At 41.8% G+C, this 22,504-nt stretch overlaps 1 protein-coding gene across 4 annotated transcripts in view; it reads right to left on the bottom strand.

The window, feature by feature from the left end:
* The window catches only part of acoxl (acyl-CoA oxidase-like), a 164,705-nt gene that overhangs the window by 5,714 nt on the left and 136,487 nt on the right, over nucleotides 1–22,504 (bottom strand). For 2 of the 4 annotated variants that reach the window (XM_042332935.1, XM_042332937.1), the window contains one exon: nucleotides 16,456–16,557. In XM_042332935.1, the coding sequence (XP_042188869.1) occupies nucleotides 16,456–16,557 (102 nt within the window). Of the gene's footprint in view, nucleotides 1–4,278; nucleotides 4,386–10,538; nucleotides 10,642–16,455; nucleotides 16,558–22,504 lie in introns of those variants that run through there. The other 2 variants (XM_042332936.1, XM_042332938.1) reach the window with 2 other exon arrangements.

Genomic DNA, 22,504 nt, shown 5'->3' with positions numbered 1-22,504 from the left:
CACAGATGATTGAAACCAGTACACTGATTGTGGGGGAGGCGTCTTTTCTGTATTATTCCTGCATGAAAGTCTCTTAGTTGTACAAATATGTAGAAAAAGTTGCTTAATTGTACAAATATGCTCCTAATTTGTTTAACGTCCTAATATTGTTGGTTTAAGCCAACTTTAGATACTTTTTGTTGCCTTGAGATCATGGAAAAAGGGTTTATGTTCAAGGTGCCACATGAATACTTAGAAATTTGCCTTAATATTAACAATACTGCTGTAGTTATTATTTATAACTGATGGCACTGGATGTGTTGAATCATTGTGTTGAAGCAAATTGCAATCATTCACCCAGTGGCTCTCCACATTGAAATCTGTGTCACAATCAATTGATGTATATAAACAGTACACGCAAGTGCTGTTAACCTTGTGAAATCAATTCCCATGTTCTTAAGCCGAATTTCTGATACGGGTCTAACCATATCCTGTCTCTAGCTTGAGGACTCCTTGAAAATTAGAGACTCCTATTTCCAACGGCTGACCATCACGCGCTTCAGAGTATTTTCTTATGGACTCTCTTTGTGATTAAACTTATCATCCATTTCAACTCCATTTGCTTTCCATAGTTGTGGTAAGCTTGTCATAGAGAGGCATTGGAAACTGAATGCACAACAACAATATAGCGCCCTCCATGCAGGGTAGCGTCTCAGAGTGCTTATACACCAGTACCTGCTGAGCACTGGGATGCTGCTAGCTTTCTGACCTCCACATCTTCATGAATGCACATACTGTGTGAGGGAGGATGAAGATCCTGTCTGAGGTACTATTGCCTCTCTTCCCCTACATTGCTGTACAAGTGGTGACGGGATGCTAACCTGCATGAAGGGAGCTATATAAATGCTAGTTGTTGTTGTTTTCCCTTGAAAACCAGTGCCTTAAAATACTAGTGCAGAATTTTGGAATATTCTTAAAATCAATTTTAATTTTAAAGCTGGGCAACTGAGTCCAGATCAAACCTGGAACCCTCCTGTTTGCTGGACGGACTGTGGACAAATGGTCAACTTAGTGGCCCGCATATTCTGATGGTTCCAGGAATCTGTGCTCGGATATTCTAAGAAACCAATAATGCTCTGCAATATGTGGTGGGGCTCCAGGTAAAGGAAACCACTGAACTCTCACCATGGCCACTTAACTGACGTCCTGCTGTTCAAAGCTCATTGTACTGGAACCATGCTGGACACTCTTCCCCTCCTCTCTCCCCACACCCCATGATCTGTTTGGGTTGATCTACTGGAAAATTAGGTGAAAATCATCCCTGGCTTAGTTGATAGCACTTTTCGTTTCTGTGTCAGAACTTCGTGGTTTTAAGTTGTGTCTTTGAGTTCACAATCTAGGCTGATATTCTAGTACAGTGATCAGGGAGAGCTGCATTGTCAGAGGTGCTGTGCTTCAGATGAGATGTTAAACCTGTTCAGGTAGACTTCAAAGATTCCAAGGCACTATTTGAAAAGAGACGGGAATTTCTCCCGGTGCTTTGGCCACCAATCCTCCAATTAAATTAGCGAGGCACTACGTGGCTGTTTATGGGGCATTGCAAATTGGCTACTGTATTCGCCCGCAAAATATAGTCGCTGCATCTTACCAAAACAAATCTGTGAAGCACTTTGAGATATTTTGATACGATAAATTTCTATGTCAACTACAAGGATTCTCATTATTACTCATAAAATAATTTACAAGATAGCTCTCCCTGCAGTCAGCCACAACTGTCTGGTTTCCCTTTCATCAATTACAGTGCATGTAATCAACCATTAGGCTAATATTCTTGAGCAAGCTTACTTGTAACCCATCCCCACCCGCCCCTTCCCTCCAGCTGAGCTTTTCACATAGTTATAATACTTGTTGGCCAGTGATGCAGAGGCTATACCTCTCACCCTCACCCCCAACAGAGATCAGCACTAACAGTTTTAGCACCCCCACGTCAAACTATAAAACACCCTCTCTTTCTCTTAATTGTTCTCTGGTTCTGTTATTTTACATTGTAAAATTTCAAAATAAATAGTAACAAAAAATGCTGTGATTTTGTTTTATGGCATGTATTTTATCACCTGTCAATATCAATTCCACACACGTGTCGAGTTCTTGAATACCTGCAGGTTTGATATTGACTGCGGAATTCAAAACTGCGAGGCTCACTTTTACCCTCACACACAAAAAATTATCTTTTGATAATGTTTCCAAAGCTTTTATTGATCATTACTGCACATTATCCTAAATAAGCCTGCTCTCATAGTGCTCTGATACATTTCATTTTTTTTAAAAAAAGCAAAACTTAACAAAAAAACTGAGGCTGTAGAAAGCTATGAACCAGCGATGCAAGTCTGTTCTTTTACTATAATTACTCTGCTCAAAAATGTTCTTCTGTTCAATTTAATTAGTCAGTCTTTTCTCACTTGTGGTTCAGACTTTTTTTTTGGCCTTTTACTTGCTTTGCTTCAAAGGTTCAGCTGTTTTACTGTTATACTCTATACCACTGCTCAGTGACTCATGTCTTCTCCGGCTTAGTTCCCAAGCAGCCAGCAGCCCCTTCTGGTACTAATATTGCGAAGTGGAATGAGAATCTGAAGCAGACAATAACAATGTGACTGTGATGGACTCTAGGCACACTGAGAAAATTCACACACAGATGCCTTTACTGCATGCTGCTTTGTTGACTTTCCATCCCTAGGGAGAGGGGTATTTATCAGATCAGATCTCAGAGGCCTTGGACACTCAAACCTGCCTAATGTGTACACTCGCTGTGACATCTCCTGAGACACTCTTTCACTCTGGGCCTCTGAAGTCGTCAGCGAATAGGTTCAGAACTAGAGTTGAAGATGTTTTGACTTTGTAGTGAATGAATGAACAGACAGATCGACAAATAAAATAAACACAATTCCAGAAATGAGGAGGAGGAAATCACTCAATAGTTATATTTATTTTAAGGATTCCTGCAATCCTATAGCTTTTCCACCTGATTTACTTCATTGAATATATTTCAAATAAATTTAAGATCATCATCAAAAAAATGAAAGCTGGTAAGAAGAATTTTTTTTACTCAGCGGGTTGCAGGACATGAAATGCTCAATTAAAAGATGTGGATGAAACAATCTATAGTAGTAGGTTTAAAAGGGAATTAGACAAATATTTGAAAAGTAAAATATAAAAGGAGACAGGGATGGGGAAGGGCAGTGGAGTGGAACTAAACACATATAGTTCTTACAGAGAGCCAGCATGGGCATGATGGGCTGTGAAGCGCCTATAAAGAACAACAATAGTTCTCACTCTTATTAACAGCAATCAAAATAATCAATAAAACCTTGGCAACATTTAAAAGTGTCTGCTGCATCGGTCTGCCTCATAGGTACATTGGCCTTGCTCTGCCGGTGTGTTTAATGGCATTCATTGTTTTTTCAACTTGTACACTAGCCACTGGATGTTGAGCAAATTAACATCGTGTTTAGCTTACCGTTTCCGCCTCAGATGGCAGCATTGGTGAAAAGTAAACAAGGCAGCTTATGATACTGAATTTATATCAGCCTTACGGAACTTGGCTCAGCTGGTAACAATCTCAACACTGGGTCAGAGGTTCAAGTCTCAAGTTGAGACTTAAGCTCATAGCCTAAGTTGGTGCTCTACTGCAAGCACTGGGACCTCTGCTGAATTGACAGAGGTGCTGTCATTTGGTTGCGTCTGACTGTTTTCAGACAGGCGCTAAAGATCCCATGAAACTTTTACAAAACGGGACTGGAGTTTCTCCCAGTGCTCTGGCCAACAACCTTCCATAAAAATTGATTATTTAGCACCTGGCTGTTTGTCAGACCCAACAAGCTTGCTTGCTAAAACAATCAGTGTACTTCACAGTAAATACTTGTGAAGCACGTTAAAACATTTCAATGTGATAAAGCGCTATAAAAACGCAACTTTTCTCTTGTCAAAACTCTGGCCATTCTCAAGATGGGGTTGAATATGCGCAAACATAATTTTTTCACGGGCTCCTTCCGGAGGAAGCATAAAAGCAGAAGAGGCTGGAAACGTTCCATTGCCTCAAGTTTGGATTTTCAGAAACTGCGATGTGCAGCATTAATGATCGATGCACATTTCTTCAACTAAGTCTAGCTTGTGCACAAAGACAAAGAGTAATGGCTTCTAAACAGGCGATTCAATAAAGCAAATGGTAGAAAAACAAATGGCAAGTAGATGGTAAACAATCTGGGTCTTACTGTTTACATTATTGACTCACCAGTTCCCCACTGGCTTCTCTTCTGTGTACAGGCACGACTTCATCACATTCCACATCTGATCATATCATGGAATGGCTGGCACACATGCTCACCCGCATCTGGCATACAGAACCGGGACTGAAGCAAAAAATAAAGGTAATGGAGGTTGAGAGCATAGGCAGGTGGCTTCACTTGCAATAGGCGTCAACCTGGCTTGGTTGATAGCACTCTCACCTCTGACTCACAAGGTTGTGCATTCAAGCTCCTCATCAGGTCTTTGAACTCACAACCTACTTTAATACTCCATTGCAATCCTCGGGGAGTCCTGCTTTGTTGGAGATGCTATATTTCTGATGAGGTATTAAAATCGAGGTCTTGTCTACAGCGCAGGTGGTCATTAAAGGTCTTATGGCATTATACGAAAAGAGAAGGGAGTTTCTCCCAGTGTCCCGGCCAATAATCCTCCAGATAAAAAATTGGTCATTCATTTTATGGCTATTTGTGGGACATTGCTGTGTGCAAATTGGCTGTTGCGTTTGCCTACAAATACATACACTTTATGGACAAACTCTGTGAAGCATGTTTCAACATGATATGGTGCTAAATCAAAGGCAAGGATCATTATTATCAGACTGCTCTCCAGCCTCCGCTGTGTTTATTTCCTGAGTGCTCCAGAAATGGCAAGCATGTGGACAGCTGGTGATGTCAGCAACCAATTGTGTCATTCCTGCTTGAGTGGGTGGGGGCTGATCAGAGCCAGGACAGTATGAGATCAATGAGATCAATGTCACAACCAGTGCCAAGAGGTGGTGGTGAACTGGCATGAACGAGGTCAGCTTGTCTAGTTTCTGGTTGTGTGGGCAGGTAGCGGGGCTGCAAACACCACAGTAAAAAAGTAAACCAGGCCACAAAGGCTCACCTATCAAGACAGCGATCAAAAGGGACTCGTTGCAATTATGAATCTGCCTGCAAAAACAGTTTTCTTTTCAAAAAACTGCAACCCTACAGGAGGTCCACTGCCAGCAGTTAAGATGAATTAACATATGAATGTGACTGTAGTTGATAATGCAGCTCAAAATGAGGTGTACGCTGGTGAGATGCAAGGCAGCCTTAATGTTATTGAGATTTTGCAAGTGTCAATTACTTGACAATGACCCACAGTCACAGAGAGATCTCATCGAGCCTACACAGCTCAATAACAGAAGATTCAGTGTGAGGCTGAGGATTTATCTTTCAGAATGAAGTACTGAATAACGAAACAGCTTAAAGACTTTAAACGTACATTTAAAAAAATTACATTTGTAAATGTTGTAACTATGCATTATTCAAAAAATCAGCACTTATGTTTGTTGCCAGTCCATCAGAGGGGATTAGCAATTAGGTCATGCTGTAATGTCAGGCGCTTCACAATAAGGTGACGTAGTGGTTGAGATGGAATGCAATTCATTGATACTGTGCACCTCCCTATCTCCTATTTTGAGGTTTAAATTGCTAGAGTCACAATCAGAGTTGCAAGTAGTGATTACTTCTGGTAATTAAATGAATGTCAGGCAGACTTGAGGCAACTTTGCTCTGGAAATAGATAGCGGAGTTGCTGTGGGTCAGTCAATATACAACAACAAGATTACGTTTGTATCGTGCCTTTCACATCGGGAGGACATCCCAAGGCGCTGGACAGTGTACAGCATTTCAGACCCGAGCTGGAGTCAGGGAGGGAGAAGGGAAGGGAGGAGAAGGGAGGTGACCGATGGCATGGTCGAAGAGGAGGGTTTTGAGGCAGGACTTGAAGGTTACTTCAAGTTACTGCAAGATATCACTATTTTCTATTCAGAGAACTACTCCCGATTGGAATCACAGCAAATTTATACCCTCATTGTGTATTTTGCCAGTGAGGGACAGACGAGATGGGTTCTCTGTCCCAGAAGTTTGCTATTTTTACTCTTGAGCCAGCTGCTAGGATTGGAAGCTACGGTTACCCATCGATTTCCTTTTAGAGAAGCACCTATCCACTTGCTGACAACTGCCTCTATGTGAGGGCAAGCCACAGTTAAGAGCTTGCTAACAACAACTGCTGCTCACAATCCTGCATGATCCACAAATATTGCCAAAAGGATGTGGAAGATAACTCATATGAGATGAGCTCACTGGAAGGCATTTAGAGTCTTGGAGCAACAATGCGCGACACCAGCCCATTATAATAATAATAATAATCCTTGCATTTGATACAGCGCTTTTCACGACTTCTAGACGTCTCAAAGCGCTTCACAGAATAGACTGTAAAGTGAATTGACTGTATATTTGTGGGAAACGTGGCAGCCAATTGTGCACAGCAGTGTCCTACAAACAGTCGTGGATTGAAAATGACCAATTTATTTTTGTTTTGGAGGGATTATGATCAGGCGTGTGGAGTAAGGAAACTTGTCCAAGGTTTCGCCCTGCCTGGAATTGAACCCAGGTGTCTCGCTTGCAAGGCAAGTGCTCTAACCACTGAGCTACAGGACTCCATATGTCTCAGTAATGACTCAAGTCATCATTTGTTTAACTATTCGCGTTTCATTCATTGCCTTAACTAATGGGCACAAAAAAGATCTTTAAATGGAGAAAGTATAAAGACAATTAGTGCAAGCTATAGTTTGCCTGGTGACCTTGCAGGAAATGTGCCTGTGTACGATGCACTGACGTTTCTTATTTGTCAGGGGCACATTCTACATTGATGCAAAACAATGTTGTAAATGTTAAGGAAAGCAACACGAGTTAAGAAATGAAGCCCCTATGTCTTCTGTGTGTTTACAAATGTTTTTGACCAAGTTCAGTGCTACTGCTTTCGTATGGCAGGAGAGGTGAGCAAAACAACGTTCAAATACCAGGTACAGAATTCAATGCTCAACATCACTAATGCCAATTCTTAATGTGAGATTTGGCAACACGTCTTTCATAATAAATGATGGAAGGGGCATTTAATTTCCTTAGCTCCCTCGAATTTCACAAGTAATACAAGAATTATATTTTACCAAGAATATTAAAAGAACCTTATCTATCTCCATCTGTGTTGAAACACTTGACCCCTATAATTAGTCCGAAGACCATTGTCTGGAAGTTTAAGGTTTTGGAAAACTCTCAAATTCAGTATTAATTTGGAAGTTTGTTTTCGTTCTTAGAAAAGCTCTTTTGCAATTTTAGGCTGAATTTTAAAAATATCCATATTCCAGCACAATATTACATTTTAAGACTGCAACTCGGGAGAAATTTTGGATTTATGGCCTTCAACGCACTGCTTTCCAGGCACAAGTTAATGAAGCTTAGTTTGAAGGTTTACGATGTTAAGGTGTATAACCACTACTGGCTATTAAGATGGAACAGCTGATCAATTTAGTGTACACTCCAGCTCAGTTTATTGTGCAGAAAGTATCTTTGACCTCTTGAACAGCAAAGTGGTGATCAAAAGTAGACTAATCAGAGGTTCACACACACTGAGCCACCTGCACCCATCAATCCTGCAGTTGGGGTTTATTTCGAGTGTACAGAAAAACATCCATTGTTTAATGAGTCAGCAAGCGTTACTACTTAAATAATTGTTTTGCGACACCCAGTTGTGAACAGCTGTTAAAACCTTCACTTCTAAAACACTGCTGGTTTTATTGATGTGGGAGAGCAATGTTTTCTTCATGTAGCATGCAGATGGATTGTAAATGCAGTTGGGCTCTAGCTGGATACAGACAGGCAGAGGGGGCTTGGATAGTAACTTCATGTCAATGTAATGTCCAGGGTTAATGAGCCTCCAGTGACTCACAGATCACAATCTATGCACTGGGAACAAGGCCTGGTTAGGCAGTTAAAAGACAATTTACTCAGCGTTGGCAGTTAAGTAAATGGTACAGAATCAAAAACTCAACAAAACAATCTCAAGGGTGTCTGCCTCACAGTATATTAATTATAACATACTTACTGGACTAATTGTGATTATAAATTTAGGTTGTTTCAAAACAGTTTGGGATATAAAAAAATTAATCTATTTGGAATTGTTCTACATATTCATTCTCAATTCAGGATAGGTTTACAACAACCACCACCACCTGCATTTATATAGCGATCTTCACGCGAAGTCGTATCCCGGAGCGCTTTACAGTGGCGGAGTCTGACAACGAGCCAATGGAAGAGGTGACCATAAGCACGATCAAAAAGTAAGGTCTTTAACGGGATTTGAACGTGGGGAGGGAGGGGGCAAGGCAAAGGGATCGCCGGAGAGAGTTCAAGAGTTTTGGGGCGTAGTGGCTGAAGGCACACCGCCGATGGTGGAACGGAGGGCACGAGGGACAATTAGGAGGCCGGTGCCAACCCAGCAGAGGCAGTGGGTGGTGAAGTGGGGAGTAGGCAGGTCGGATAGGTAGGGAGGTGTGACGGAATGAAGTGACTCGACTTAAAGAAACTTAACTTGGTAACCCAACCTGTGCTAGGTTAGTTAGTCTCAGGTTGGGAGTTAAGATATGGCGGATGGGAGGGGGGTGGGGGGGTGGTAGGAGAATCAGCCAATGTTCTGGCTCCTGATTGCTATCCACTGTCCTGTGTTACAATGTGCCTTGTGAAGGAGCTCAGCTGGGATGCCCCACAATTGAACAACCCTCACTGTCGAGGCTCACACATGAAGAGTGGTCACTCAAGCAAGATAGCAGCTCTTACAAGCCCTCCACCCACCAGCGCTGCAGTGCTGCACGATTGTTGGCCTAGACTACAAGCTCAAGGCTCCCAAAACCTTCTGATCCAGAAACCAGAGTGCTAACAACTCAGCCAAGTTAACACCTAAGTAATTGCTATCTAGTGGATAACAGGAGTTAAACGGTATCAGAGAATTTCTCTTCCTGTCTTCAGAGATTCTACACTGAGCCTCATTCACAATTCACAGTTTGCCACTCCCTTCACAAAACCCTCCAATCGGGTTTCCGTGCCGCCCACAGCACAGAAACAGCCCTGGTCAAAATGACAAATGACATTCTGTCCATCTGTGACCAGGGCTCCCTCTGCCTCCTTGACCTCTCTGCTGCCCTCGACACCGTCGACCACTCTATTCTCATCCACCACCTCTCCTCTCATCTCAACCTTGAATGGTTCAGATCGTACCTCTCACACCGCCTCCACTTCATCTCCACAAACGGTTTCTCCTCTAGCCCCCGCACCATCTCATGCGGCATTCCTCAGGGCTCTGTCCTGGGTCCCCACCTCTTCAATATCTATATGCTCCCTCTTGGTGACATCATCCACAGACATGGGTCAACTTCCACATGTATGCAGATGACACCCAACTCTACCTCTCTGCCTCCACACTTGACACCAGGACCACTGCTGTGCTGACAGAATGTCTGTCAGACATCAAGTCCTTTAGTCCTTTACTTTCTTCAGTTGAATGTCAACAAGACCGAGGCTCTCCTGATTGGCTCCCGTCAGCACCTCCTCACCTCAGGTGCTGACAGCATCACCATCCGTGGTTGCACACTCCACCGTACTAAGCTAGTCCGGAAACTTGGCGTCTTGTTTTACCCTCAACTATCCTTTCTATCCCACATTGTACCATGACCCACTCTGCCTTCACCCACCTCTGCAACATCGCCCAGCTCCGCCACTGTCTAACACCACCTAAACCCTCATACACGCATTCATAACATCCAGGCTTGACTATGCAAGCTCCTTGCTTGTCAGCATTCCCAACTCCTCCCTTCGTAGACTGCAGATCATCCAGATACTGGTCCTCACCTTCAAAGCCCTCCATGGCCTCGCTCCCCCCTACCTCTGCAACCTCCTAACTCCCTATCATCCTGTCTGCTCCCTCCGCTGAGCGGGCTCTGGCCTGCTTCACGTTACCCGCTCGCCCACCCCATCATTGGCGGACGGGCCTTCTGCCACTCTGCCGCCACCCTCTGGAACTCCATCCCGCAGTCTTTCCACCTCACCCCCTTCCTTACCTCCTTCAAGACCCATCTTAAGACTCTCCTCTTTGACCGTGCTTTTGATCACTCTCTTTCCCCCACTGCCCTCCACCCTCCCCAATCCCGAGCCCCAGCTCGGGTCTGAAACATTGACTGTCCAGCGCCTTGGGACATCCTCTCGACATGAAAGGCGATACACAAATGTAATTTTGTTGTTGTTGTTGTTAGTTGGATTAGTTCAAATTGGGCAATCACTAGCTGATCTGTAATTGACTTTATAATACCCAAGTCAGTAACTTTTATCATTCGCCTACAAAATACAGATACTTTACAGTGTATTCTGTGAAGCGCTTTGAGATGTCCTCCTGACGTGTAAGAATTATTATTCACAAAAAAAAATGGAGGGCAGGTTCATCCTGGCCATTCGTATCCATCTCCTTGCTTCAATTAGATTAGCCCCTGTATTCATTTCACAGCTGTAAAACGAGTGGAGAAAGATTGTGAAGAAACTCAGCTCTGCCGCACTTCTTTATCTCTGTCTCATACACACTTTTGTGCCTGCAGTCTGTGTGAAGTTTTATGCAGATCTAATTTATGATAGCTTTAAATTGCAACCTTAAGTTTATCTCACAATGATCAGTGCCATTTGAGGTTTGGCAGGTCAGGTTTCAGAAACGTCATTGGTTTAAGGGTAGGAATCACAACATGCGCAAAGCATGTGCTGAATGGGACACTGAGCCCCAGTGATCATAGGAGGCGCTATATTCCCCAAATATAACAAATTGCTATTTGGGGAAATGCAATGCAAAATATTTATACAGCACAACTTAACCTTTAAACATTGGGTGTCATGTCGGGCTGTGAACAAATGTTTATTAGTTTCAAGGGGTTTCACAGCAATGAAAGGAAAAAAAACCTGAAAAATGATACAGCTGTAAAACACAGACTGTGTCGAGTCCAGCTAATCTTAATAAGTAACGTGTCTTTTGTTAGCTCGGTGATACTCCCAGGAGAGCAGGTGACTTTATATCCTAGACAATTAACAACAGGTTATTTAACTGAAATTTCAAGTAGTTTGTGCGTAACTAAGAGTGAAAAGAAACTGCTCAACATATTTTCGTTAGCAATAGGCCACCTTTTCTTCCAGTTTTCTCCTCTCCTGAACGCTCTGACTCGAGCTGCATTACAGTTCCACAAGCGGTGGCTGCCCTGTGGTATCTTGCCCAAACAGGCACAAGTCATGTGTGAGTCTATTGAGTGTGATCCAATTTGTGTAAACCATCGTGAATGCACGTGTTCAGAAAGAAATGTAGGTGCCCTTTATGGTAACCAGCAATTGATAAAAAGGATTACTGGTTATTCTGTATGCATTAGAGGACTGAAAAGCATTCAGGTTTGGTTCTCCCTTCTTTATAGTAGGAGTGTGAAAAACAACTACACCCAAGTGCTGCCCCAGGCCAAGGGATCGAACCTGCGACCTTCTGAGGCCAGAGATTGCACCTCGTCTTAGCCTTAAGACCTTTAAAAAGTATGATTGTTCAGATTTTCTCAATTTGGAAGATGGTTTACTGCCAAAGGAAAGAAAGGATTTCTGGAAAAACATTTTCCAAATTAAAGTATTTCTCCAAATTCTTCACAATCTTATATTTTAAGACATTGGTCTTAAGGCCATGAAAATCATCAGATTTCAGATGTGCTATGCGGGAACAGTGCAGGGGTTATTGCTGTGCAGGTCAACTTCCTATGAATATACATGTCCTTTACACCAGCATTAATCAGTTCGCTTACACAAAACATTAAACATCTCTTCAGAACAATGTCATGTTTGTTTCATCAGAGAATTTTGTCCATTCCGCCCACCCCAACAACAACGGTCGTGTTTACCCTGAAAGGATAAAGAATTTTAAGGATTTCAAAGTGAAACACTAACATGAAACGTTATGTATAGAACAGTTTAACCAGAGAACAAGTTTTAAAAGTTTTGAAAAGTTAATAAACAGGAAGAGAACTGATTCTGCTGTGAAACTCATAGACAGGTAATAAGTGTAGCACTGCCGTTCACAGATTCAGGTAAAAAAAACAAGTACTGCTGTTTACAGAGACAGGCCAAAGTTATAAGTGGAGAGCTACCGTTCACATAGGCAGGTAAAAACTATAAGTAAAGTACTGCTGTTCAGAAACAGGTAAAAGTTATAACTGCAGTGCTTCTGTTCTCAGCTGAACCACAACAGGCTATTGACAACATTTTGCTTTCAAAATCCAAAATATCTATCCCAACGTTCGATAATCCTGCAAACATCGGGATACTTTTTTTCCACTAAAATTTAACTGTGGAAGTAATTTGGATATCAAGGCTCCAGAGATTAACATTACATTAAAAAGAAATTAAAGCTCCCTCGAAATCTCAGTCGATAAAGCCCCTGCCAAGAGTGAAATTGAGACGCACGGGCCTAGAAGGTTCAATCGCAGGTCTTTGCTGAGTTAGCGGATTTCATCTGGGACAGCAGGAGAGAGAACTCCAATTGGCCTCAGGGACCTAAGGCTCAGGCGGGGGAGGGGGAGGGGGGAAAGAATCAGCGAGAGATACAGTCCACAATTGCTATCCCAAGATTCCTGTTGGAAAGTGCTCATGTGAATGTCAAGTAAGAAAGGACTGGACATAGCTATGATACCGTCCATGCTCAAATAGGTTTCTGGCACTAAACCATCATGTGGCAAAAGGCTGTGGAGCCAAGGCTAATCAGGATCAACATGCGGGGAGTGGGGGGCGGGGGAGAGGAAAACAGTAATTGGGTAAACAAGGAATTAAAGAAATAATCCGGAATTTTACAATAGAATTACATCAGTCATCATTTTGAACTGCAGACACTTCTACTTGAATCTCACACTTTAAAGATTTAAAACAATACAAAGCTGAGTCACTCGTGACTTATGCTGTAGAAGACTATACTGAACTTGGACAACCCCTGACTGATATCAGCTCCAAGCAAAGGAGCTGCTCACAAGCCTTCCTTGAAACAAAAATTCGGAACAGATCAACCGTACATTTATTTCAGTGATTGGGAAACTAAAACATTGCTAGTTAGGGATTTGGAAAAGAAACTCCAATTTTTATTGCTTTAAACCCAGCCCTCGACAGTTCCTAAGTCCGGAAAAACTGGAACGCAATGCTTTTATGAATCCTCCAGAGAATGCCTGAGGCAAAGAACATTTCACCTGTGATGTCTTAATGCCATTGTGTAATATCATGTAACATCCAGATTTTCAAACAGGATCAGTGTGCCATGAGAATGCTTTAGTGGTTATCTCTCCTGATCAATAAGAGCAATGGAGGCCGGGTTATGTGCCTGAAAATCAGACGTTTTTCTTAGTGGCTTTTAGCATGATTCCACCATTGTTATTAGAGTAACAGTGGCCTCCCAAAAATCTACGGCTGTTGATGTTTGTGGGAGCACTTTGATGTAATTCCGATGCTCACCTGATGGAAGTCAAAATTTGCACCCAAGCCCACAACATCACTGGGTTTCTCCACTCTGATGCTATGGCTTTTTGGAAACAAGTCAGATCTCCCTGACGAGGAGGCATCAGAAGATTTGACTAAGAGTTTGATTCGAGGGGATTTGGAACTGGCAAAACTGACCATTGTACATTACTGGTTCGCTTCCACAGTCAGGCCCGTCTCTGGAGACAAACGACTGTTATAGTGTAAAAGAGGTACTAATTTATCGGACTTTTATTTTACTACTAAAATCTTTTATGTTAAATAAACAAGATATGAAGATATGTAATGCACAACACTGAACCAATGATCCATTTCAAATTGAATTAAAGGTAATATATTAGCATGGATTGGAGAGTGGCTAACAGGAAGAAAACAGAGAGAAGGAATAAACGGGTCCTTGTGAAGTTATTCACCTAGGTAGTAAAAATACAAAAGCGGATTATTTTCTAGAGGGGGAGGGACTAGGTAGTATTAGTGTTCAGAGGGATTTGGTTACCCTTGTACACCAGTCACAAGAAGTTAGTATGCAGGTACAGCATGGAACTAGGAAGGCTAATGCCATGTTAGCGTTCGTTACAAGAGAAGGGAAGTCTTGCTGCAGTTGTATAAGGCCTTGGTGAAACCGTACCTAGAATATTGTGTGCAGTTTTGGTCTCCTTATTTAAGAAAGGACATACTCGCCTTAGAGGGGTTACAGTGTAGATTGACTAGGTTGGTTCCTGGGATGAGGGGGTTGACCTATGAGGAGAGGTTAAGTAAACTAGGCCTATATTCTCTAGAATATAGAAGAATTAGAGGTGATCTTATAGAAACCTATAAGATTCTTAAGGGTCTTGACAGGGTAGATGCTGTGAGACTGTTTCCCCTGGTTGGAGAATCTAAAACTAGGGGTCATAGTCTCAAGATTAAGGGTCAGCCTTTTCAAACTGAGTTGAGAAAACATTTCTTCACTCAGAGGGTAGTGAATCTGTGGAATTCTCTACCCCAGAAGGCTGTAGATGCTCAGTCCTTGAACATATTCAAGACTGAAGTTGATAGACTTCTAAAGGATAGAGGGATTAAGGGATATGGGGAAAGGGCAGGTAAATGGAATTAGGTTAGAAGATCAGCCATGATCTTATTAAATGGCGGGGCAGGCTCGAGGGGCCAAATGGTTTACTCCTGCTCCTACGTCTTATGGAAATCATGTTTATTAACAAGCAGTTTTCATTGCAATGGTCCAAAGCTCATTGCACTTTTTAAAAAAATGAAGTAGCTGTTTTCTGAAGCATTCTTTTGATGGGCTGGCGAGATGGCCTACTTGTCTACAAGCCTACTTGTGCCTGAAGCTGTTGAAGAAGGGTTGAAGAAGCGCTCGTCAGAAAGATGGCAACAAAAAATGACACGATCGAAGCTGTGAAAAGGGAGTCTGGATCTCAGACGGGTTTCCTCTGTTAACCCTCTCACTCTGAATTGCAAGAGCTCAGCTCCAACCCAAGCCAGATTTTTGCTGGCTGAAGTGACGTACATGGGGTTCTCTGGAGGAGACATATTTTATTTTCCAGCTGCATTTTTTTATAGGTTCAAGGAGACGTTTACACCGCTTTTTTTCTTACCCCATTTGTTACTATAAAGCAATGTGTTGACCAGTGATGCGGACACACAACACATATACTCAGTGTTTCTGTCATCGATGTTGGCATATGCTGTGAAGTACTTTGAGATGTCTAGAAGATGTGAAAAGCGCTATATCAAATGCAAGGATTATTATTATTATTATGATGTGTTTCGGGAAATGCACGCAGATTCAGTATTGCTCAGAAAAAAGAATCAGTGGTCGGTGGTCAGAAACTTGTTTTCAAAATGATATTAACAGTACCTGTTTTCATTTCTGCATTTTTTTTGTAAATACATTTTTTAAGCATTTCAGAGCTACGTTTTTCTGATGGCTCAGAGGGCAGAGCTTGAGGTGCACGGAGTAGACCTTTGTGTTGATTTAGCTGGGGTGTCAGTAATGACTCTACATTTGGCCATGGGAAATCCCCAGCCAGAGCTCCTGGTCCAGTGAATCTTTCAGGAAAGTCACATTATTGAAGTGTTGTTGACTCAACCTGAATGGGTTCCCCCACCCATCCCAATGATTGAATACCCTGTCGACAATTGCTCTTCAGACCCACATATGACAAATGTCCTCATAGGTGAGGAGAGAGGAGAGGTTAAGTGAGGACATTTGTGCAATTATGCCTCAACACAAGTCAACTCCTTCAGGAGAGAACACTGGAGAGGAGGAAAATACAAAGTATTCCAGGGGCAATAATGGCTCAACAATAGTGAATGGGATTAAAGGAGCTGTTCCACCAGCATTCAAAAGAGGAAGATAGGTCAACATTTCAGAAACGTTTAATCTATTAACACCTTTCGGATGCTGGTTGATCTGTTATTAATTTCTGGCACTTCTGTTTCTGTGTCAGATTTTCAGCAGTTATCATTTCTAGGCCCTTTATATAAGAGCTGTTCTTGTGGTGCTTGTCAAAGAAAAGATCTGGGCTGTTGGAATAAGTTCTGTGCCAAAAACAAATGCACACCATTAAAAGGAATGATGTGCTATTTAAATACCACAAATCTGCACTCCTAGCCCATAAGTTTTGTTCCTCTACTAAATATTAACTTTCCATGAAAAGAACTTCAGCAGAACTGCTGTTCACTGGCTGTTTGTGACGTCTCCAATGAAACCCATGTTTCTCTTCTCTTTTTGACAATGATTCTATTACCTGATATGAGTAGCACAATGCTAACGAATGATCCTTACCTGGTTCCTTATCTGCACGCTTATTGCAGGAGTCAGGTATTTGTGTTCCAGATACCAGGCTCTTTCCTGGTAAAGGAGATTAGTTCCGTGTAAAAGACAAAACTGAAAAAAAGAATAAATAAAACATGGATTTGTCACTTAGAGATGACCTTTTATGACACTGATGAAGCAATATTACGATTGGCAAATAATGTGTGTCAGGTACAGCAAAACTTTCTTAGAATAGTAGAAAGTTACAACACAGAAAAAGGACGTTTAGCCCAACTAAATATTTTAAATGTAACTGGACTGGTATTTTTCTCCACATGAACTACCTGACACAATACATGGCCTGGGTTTGATTTATATGGCCTGGGTTTGATTTCCGGCAGGGCGAAACCTTGCGCAAGTTTCCTTACTCCACACTCCTGATAACAATCCCTCAAGAACAAAAAACAGTAATAAGATTAGTCACTTCAATCCCCGACTGTTTGTGAGACGCTGCTGTGTGCAATTGGCTGCCGCGTTTTGCCCACAAATATACAGTCAATTCACTTTACCGTATATCTTGTGAAGCGCTTTGAGACGTTTTAAAGACTTGATAAGGCATTATATCAAATGCAAGGATTATTATTATGATGCCTTTAACATCAGAAGGACATCTCAAAGTGCTTCAAAGGAGTCTTTTCTTTTTCAGTATTTGGGAACTTGGGGAGCTCTTGGTCCAACATATTCTGTGCACGGGTAGAACACCATTGTATCACACACATAATATTTTGTGGTTTCCTGTTCATGTGTAGAACATCATTGTATCACACACGTACATGGGTTCCAGGCATTCACATAATGAAAGCCCTTGTTACTGTCTCCCTCACTAACAACAAGTACTTACATAATGCTTTGGAGAGTGTGAATGGGAGTCTGAGCAAGGACAAAGCAGGGAGTTAGGAGGAAGATGAGTGAAGCTATAATCAAACAGGTATGTTTAAGAAGGCTTTTGAAATCAAAGGTGTTTAGGGAGAGAGTCCTAGAGTGTGTGGCAAGGGGGCTGAAAGCTTTCATCAGATGGTAGGATGGAGGATCTAGAGCAGAACTGAAATGGCAGAGCAGAGGGAATAGGGGAGGAAAACAGGAGGTCACAGGGGTAGGGAGGGGCAAAGGCAAGGACTCATTTTCAACTTAGAATAAGTATTTTATGGTGTATCCAATAGGGAATAGTGTATCTTAGAAAGGGAGTGATGACCTTGTGGAACATAGGCTGCAGAGTAGCCAGCAGAGGGTTGTACTGGGAGGCAAGCAGGGAGGTCATTGAAGACACCACCCTGGCTTAAATAAGATAGTGGCGCACATTTTGCACTTCTGCAATGAGATCGGCCTAACATGGGAGCTTCAACACGTGGCTCCTTTAGTTGCACCACCTACAAATTCTAGAGCATGTTGAAGTACAAATGGGTGTTCACACCCTCTGAAACAGGAAATTCCCCATCCATTTAATAAGTATGTGTTAATTGGTGCTTTAAATAGATCATGTTAATAGATTAGCATCTGCAAAGGTGAAGAAGAAGACAATTAAATTGCTGCTCAAGTATACCCTGAGAGATGGTTGCAGGGAACAAGTGTTTGAACACTAGAGGGAAATTGCTTACACAAATTGGCTGCCGTGATAGCATACAGAAAACACAGTCACTACACATTACTAAATCCTGTTAAGTGTTTTGAGATATTTCGCTCTCTCTGCCCCCCTCGACTTGAAAGGTGTTTTATCTAATTTAATAACAATCCTTGCATTTGATATAGCGCCTTATCATGTCATTGAAACGTCTCAAAGTCCTTCACAAAATATACTGTAAAGTGAGTTGACTGTGTATTGTGTGGGTAAATCTAATGATAGAAATATAATTTTATGCAACAACAACTTGCATTTATATAGAGTCTTTCTCGCGGGGTATTTTTTACGCACCAGGATCATCCAGTTATGTTTGGTGGGGTGCACAAGGCTATCTAGCAGCTGATTTAGTTTCAGCGGCAAGAGCAGTCCCGAGTCCTGGGGTGAGTGGTGGTCTTACAGTCACACACTTTACTTTGTTAAGTTGATGGGTGCTTTTCTGTGCACAAGCCTGGATGTAACAATCACCACATCTTGCGACCACATCATCAAGCAAACCTGTTCACTTGGTTCTGGAACTACAATGAATTGGGAGCATCAGCAAAATAATATTAGTGAATGTTGAGAGTGGTGACTTTGATTTTGTGACATTCTTTCCCCTCTGCACAGTTTAGATTGTAGATTTTCTCCCATTCTGATACTGTTTGACTCCTGCATGGGTTATGGTTCCACAAGTATCATGCTGTATATTGTCTAAAGAGCCACTGCTTGTGCATATGTTTGACAGCGAGTGCCAACAGGCTATTCAATGATGGGGGAATTTGAGGAAGTCACAGCTTCACCCAATTCTCAGCCAATTGATTCTTCTGATCACTATCTAGCAAGAGTCACTGTCTAATGAGCAGCGGTCACTGTCTAGTGATCAGAAGCAGGAACGCTGGGGAATACTTTCCGCTCAAGTATTGCAAACTAAACCAGGTAAACGGGTTTGTTAGAGGTTCACAACTGTTCCATATTCATAACTCTAAAGTCTAGTATTTCTAATGGAATTTCATCATATAGAACCTGGATATTTGTCACACCAACACCTGGAAAGGCAATCACTTTCATAGGGGAGTGCCCACTGGTTGGTCCGACATACCTCTAAATATTAGAAGACCCCACTCATTAGGTTCCTTTGAAGGAATCTTGTTAGAAATTACTGCACAGTCAACCCCATTTTTAATGAGGCTTTTAAAGGCAATTAAAGTCCTGGTGATAATTGTCAGTCTGGCTTGGTTGATAGCACTCTTGCCTCTGAGTCAGAAGGTTGTAAGTTTGAGCTGCATATAGGGTCTTTGAGCTGGAGGAGTGTTGCATTGGCAGAGTTGCTTTTCTTCATTTGAGACACTAAATCAAGGAGCCATATGCCTGTTGAAGTGGACTTTAACAATCCTATTCTATAAGAGAAGGTAGTTTCCCCCAGGCACGAAAAATGCTCATTCACTTCATGGCTGTTTATGGGACACTGCTGTGCACAAACTAGCTGTTGCGTTTGCCTTCAAATACACAGTCACTACACTTTAATGTATTTGTTTACCTACAAACACACAGTAACTGCACTTCACAGTAAATACATTAAGTCCTCTGAAATGTCCTCCCGACGTGAAAGGTGCTATGTAAATGTAAAGTTATACTGTATTGTATTTGGATTGTCTTGACAACATGATAAGGCATCAAGGCAAATGCAATATTATACCTCAATTATAACAACTTGCATTTATATAGCGCCATTCTTGCAATGTAGCATCTCAGAGCACTTAACAGTGGCAGAGCTTGATGCTGAGCCAAGGGGAGGGAGGGGGTAACTGTAAGCATAGTTGAAGAGGAAGGTCTTCAGGCTGAAAAGGGGGAAGGAGGGGGCACGATGGAGGGATTGAGGGAGAGTACCAAAACTTTGGGGCGTCATAGCTGAAAGCACAGTGGCTAATAGTGGAGCGGAGAGATTAGGGACAAGCAGGAGAGCAGAACCAGCTGAATGAAGGTGGCAGATGATGGAATGGGAAGTAAGCAGGTTGGAAAGGTATGGAGGTGCAGGGCGTGAAGGGATTTGTAGATAAGTATGAGGAACTTGAAGTCAATCTGTTCTGTGAGAGAGAGCCAGTGGAGCATGGTGAGGGCTGGTGTGATGGGGGTATGGAGTTCAGAATGGGTGGGTACACGGGTGGCAGAGTTCTGAATTACTTACCTCTTTGATTAAGTTTTTCATCATCTTTCTCCCTCTTCCTCTTAGCTCCCTCCCCCTCAGTCCCAGCTCAGGTGCCCTGCCAGCTGTGTGAAGCACTTTGAGACATCTTGAGAGATAATACTGCCCACATATATATATATATATCTTATTTATAGCACCCAATGTGAAAGGTGCTATATATGTATGTCGGCAGTATTGTATTGCATTTACAGAAAACTCTGTAAAGCGCTTTAACATGATATATGAAATGGAAGGATTATTCTTTTTGAGAGGAATACATTTTTAAATAACAACGACAACAAATTACATTTGTATACCACATTTCATGTCGGGAGGACGTCCCAGATAAACTCTCTTATGCTTCAGGCTGTGCTTAAGAAATGTCTGAAATCTAACCTATTAAGATTATTAGGTATGACATAACTGAAATCTTCTGAAAGTTGGAAAGAGGAATGGAGTTCTGATTCGGATTGAGGCCTGTTGTTTATATACATCTGGGTATAACCTAGCACAGAATATATTACCGATGTATGAGAGCGCGACTTCTTACATAGGAAAAAAACTGATACTTGAGTCATTCTTTTGCCTCTGAAAGTTCAAGGTCCTTTTTCTTGATTGAGCTTTTAAGTATCAGCATTTTACGTACGAAAACCTTTGCTTCAGCTCAATTCTAATTTGCGCAATATTTGGTATTTGAGAAGACTGCAACAGCAGCACCTCCACAGCCACACGGCTCAGTGAATTTCCATTCCACTTTCCAAAAATAGGAGCCACACAGAGAGTTTAAATGTCCCACACTAACAGTGCTGATAGCAGGCATCGCTTAGAAAGGCTGTCAGGTTAGTTAGTGGCTTTTTAAGAGTCACTGGAACCTTTGCTGTGTTGTTCTTCATTAGATGGTTTTACGACAAGCCCTTGAAAAGCTGAGGAGACATGAGGCAAAGTGCTCAGGAAGAATTTGCACACAGCAGTGTACACGGGTATTAAGATGCAATCCTGTTTTATCAGATACATTGCTTCTCACAAAATCTTGCTATTTGACACATTTTGAAGCAAAGATCAACAAAACCCAATTACACAAAAACATGCCTTTCAGGTTGAATGAATGTCTCGATTTCTGTTTACTCTAATTATCCAGATGTTATAAAATCCATAACATTGTTGCAAAACGAGAGCAACTATAATTTGATTAAATGATAGAACCAAACAAGGTGGAGGCTTTTGCATTTTGCTAATTTAACCTGTTTTTTCTCTCCCGTTCCCACAATCAGTAGGCAGTCGCAGTAATCAAAAACACATACTGATTATAATCAACCAACCTTGCAGTGACTTTAGATTGGTTTCCACAACAACATAATTATTGTTTCCATTCATTTCTGTGAACAGTAAGACAGAACGCATTGATAATAACCTCTCTCAACGGTCAAGATTTGAACAGTGGGACTTTCCCTGACCCTAATTCACCTTATTGCATTCTAGTCCGGTCTATAGTGAATTCTTATCTGTAATTAACTAGATTTGACCCCTAGTCTCTCATGAGTTAGATTTGATTCCTAATCTATAAATCAGCTGGTTCTGATCCCTGATCTATAGTGAGCTAGACTTGTTCTCTGTTCTACAGTCAGTTATGATTTAATAGGCTGTGGACACTCATTGTCTCTAGCTTCATACATGAAGAATAACTACTTAGATGATGAAACTAACTGTGTTCCAGCATGTATCCCCAATACATTTCCCTCAGGAAAAAGGAAAGATGACTTCAAACATATGACAAATATGTTATATAATCATTTAAAACAATGTTTGGCAAAGAACAAACATGTTTAAACAAACATGCTATCTATAGTCTATTGGAAACTAAGTACATGAAAAAGCAGTGAATGAGAACAAGTCAATCCGCCCACTCTTTCAACAGACCCCACAAAACCTTCCACATGATATATTCCACCCATCCACTCTAGTTCCTGGGGAGATTTCTGCATTCTGCATGCTACTTTCTGATTTTCTGATCCATTTTTGGGGAGTTAGCTGAATGTCTGACACATGTGGAAACCCATCCCCATGCTTAAGAGTATCCAAACCAAACTAAGAATTGCATGCAGCCCACCTACACATGGAAATCCCAGAGATAGATTGTTGGAATGGAATACGCACTCTCTCCCTGGAGGGAGCATCCTGCTTACTCAATTCCGGAAAGTATAAGGTGCAGGTTGGCAAAAGCCAAGGCTTGGGAACCC

Source organism: Callorhinchus milii, unplaced genomic scaffold (genome assembly GCF_018977255.1).
Source record: "Callorhinchus milii isolate IMCB2004 unplaced genomic scaffold, IMCB_Cmil_1.0 Scaffold3, whole genome shotgun sequence".
NCBI lineage: Eukaryota > Metazoa > Chordata > Chondrichthyes > Chimaeriformes > Callorhinchidae > Callorhinchus > Callorhinchus milii.
Note: the sequence above shows the minus strand (reverse complement) of the source record. Positions and strands in the feature narration are given on the sequence as shown.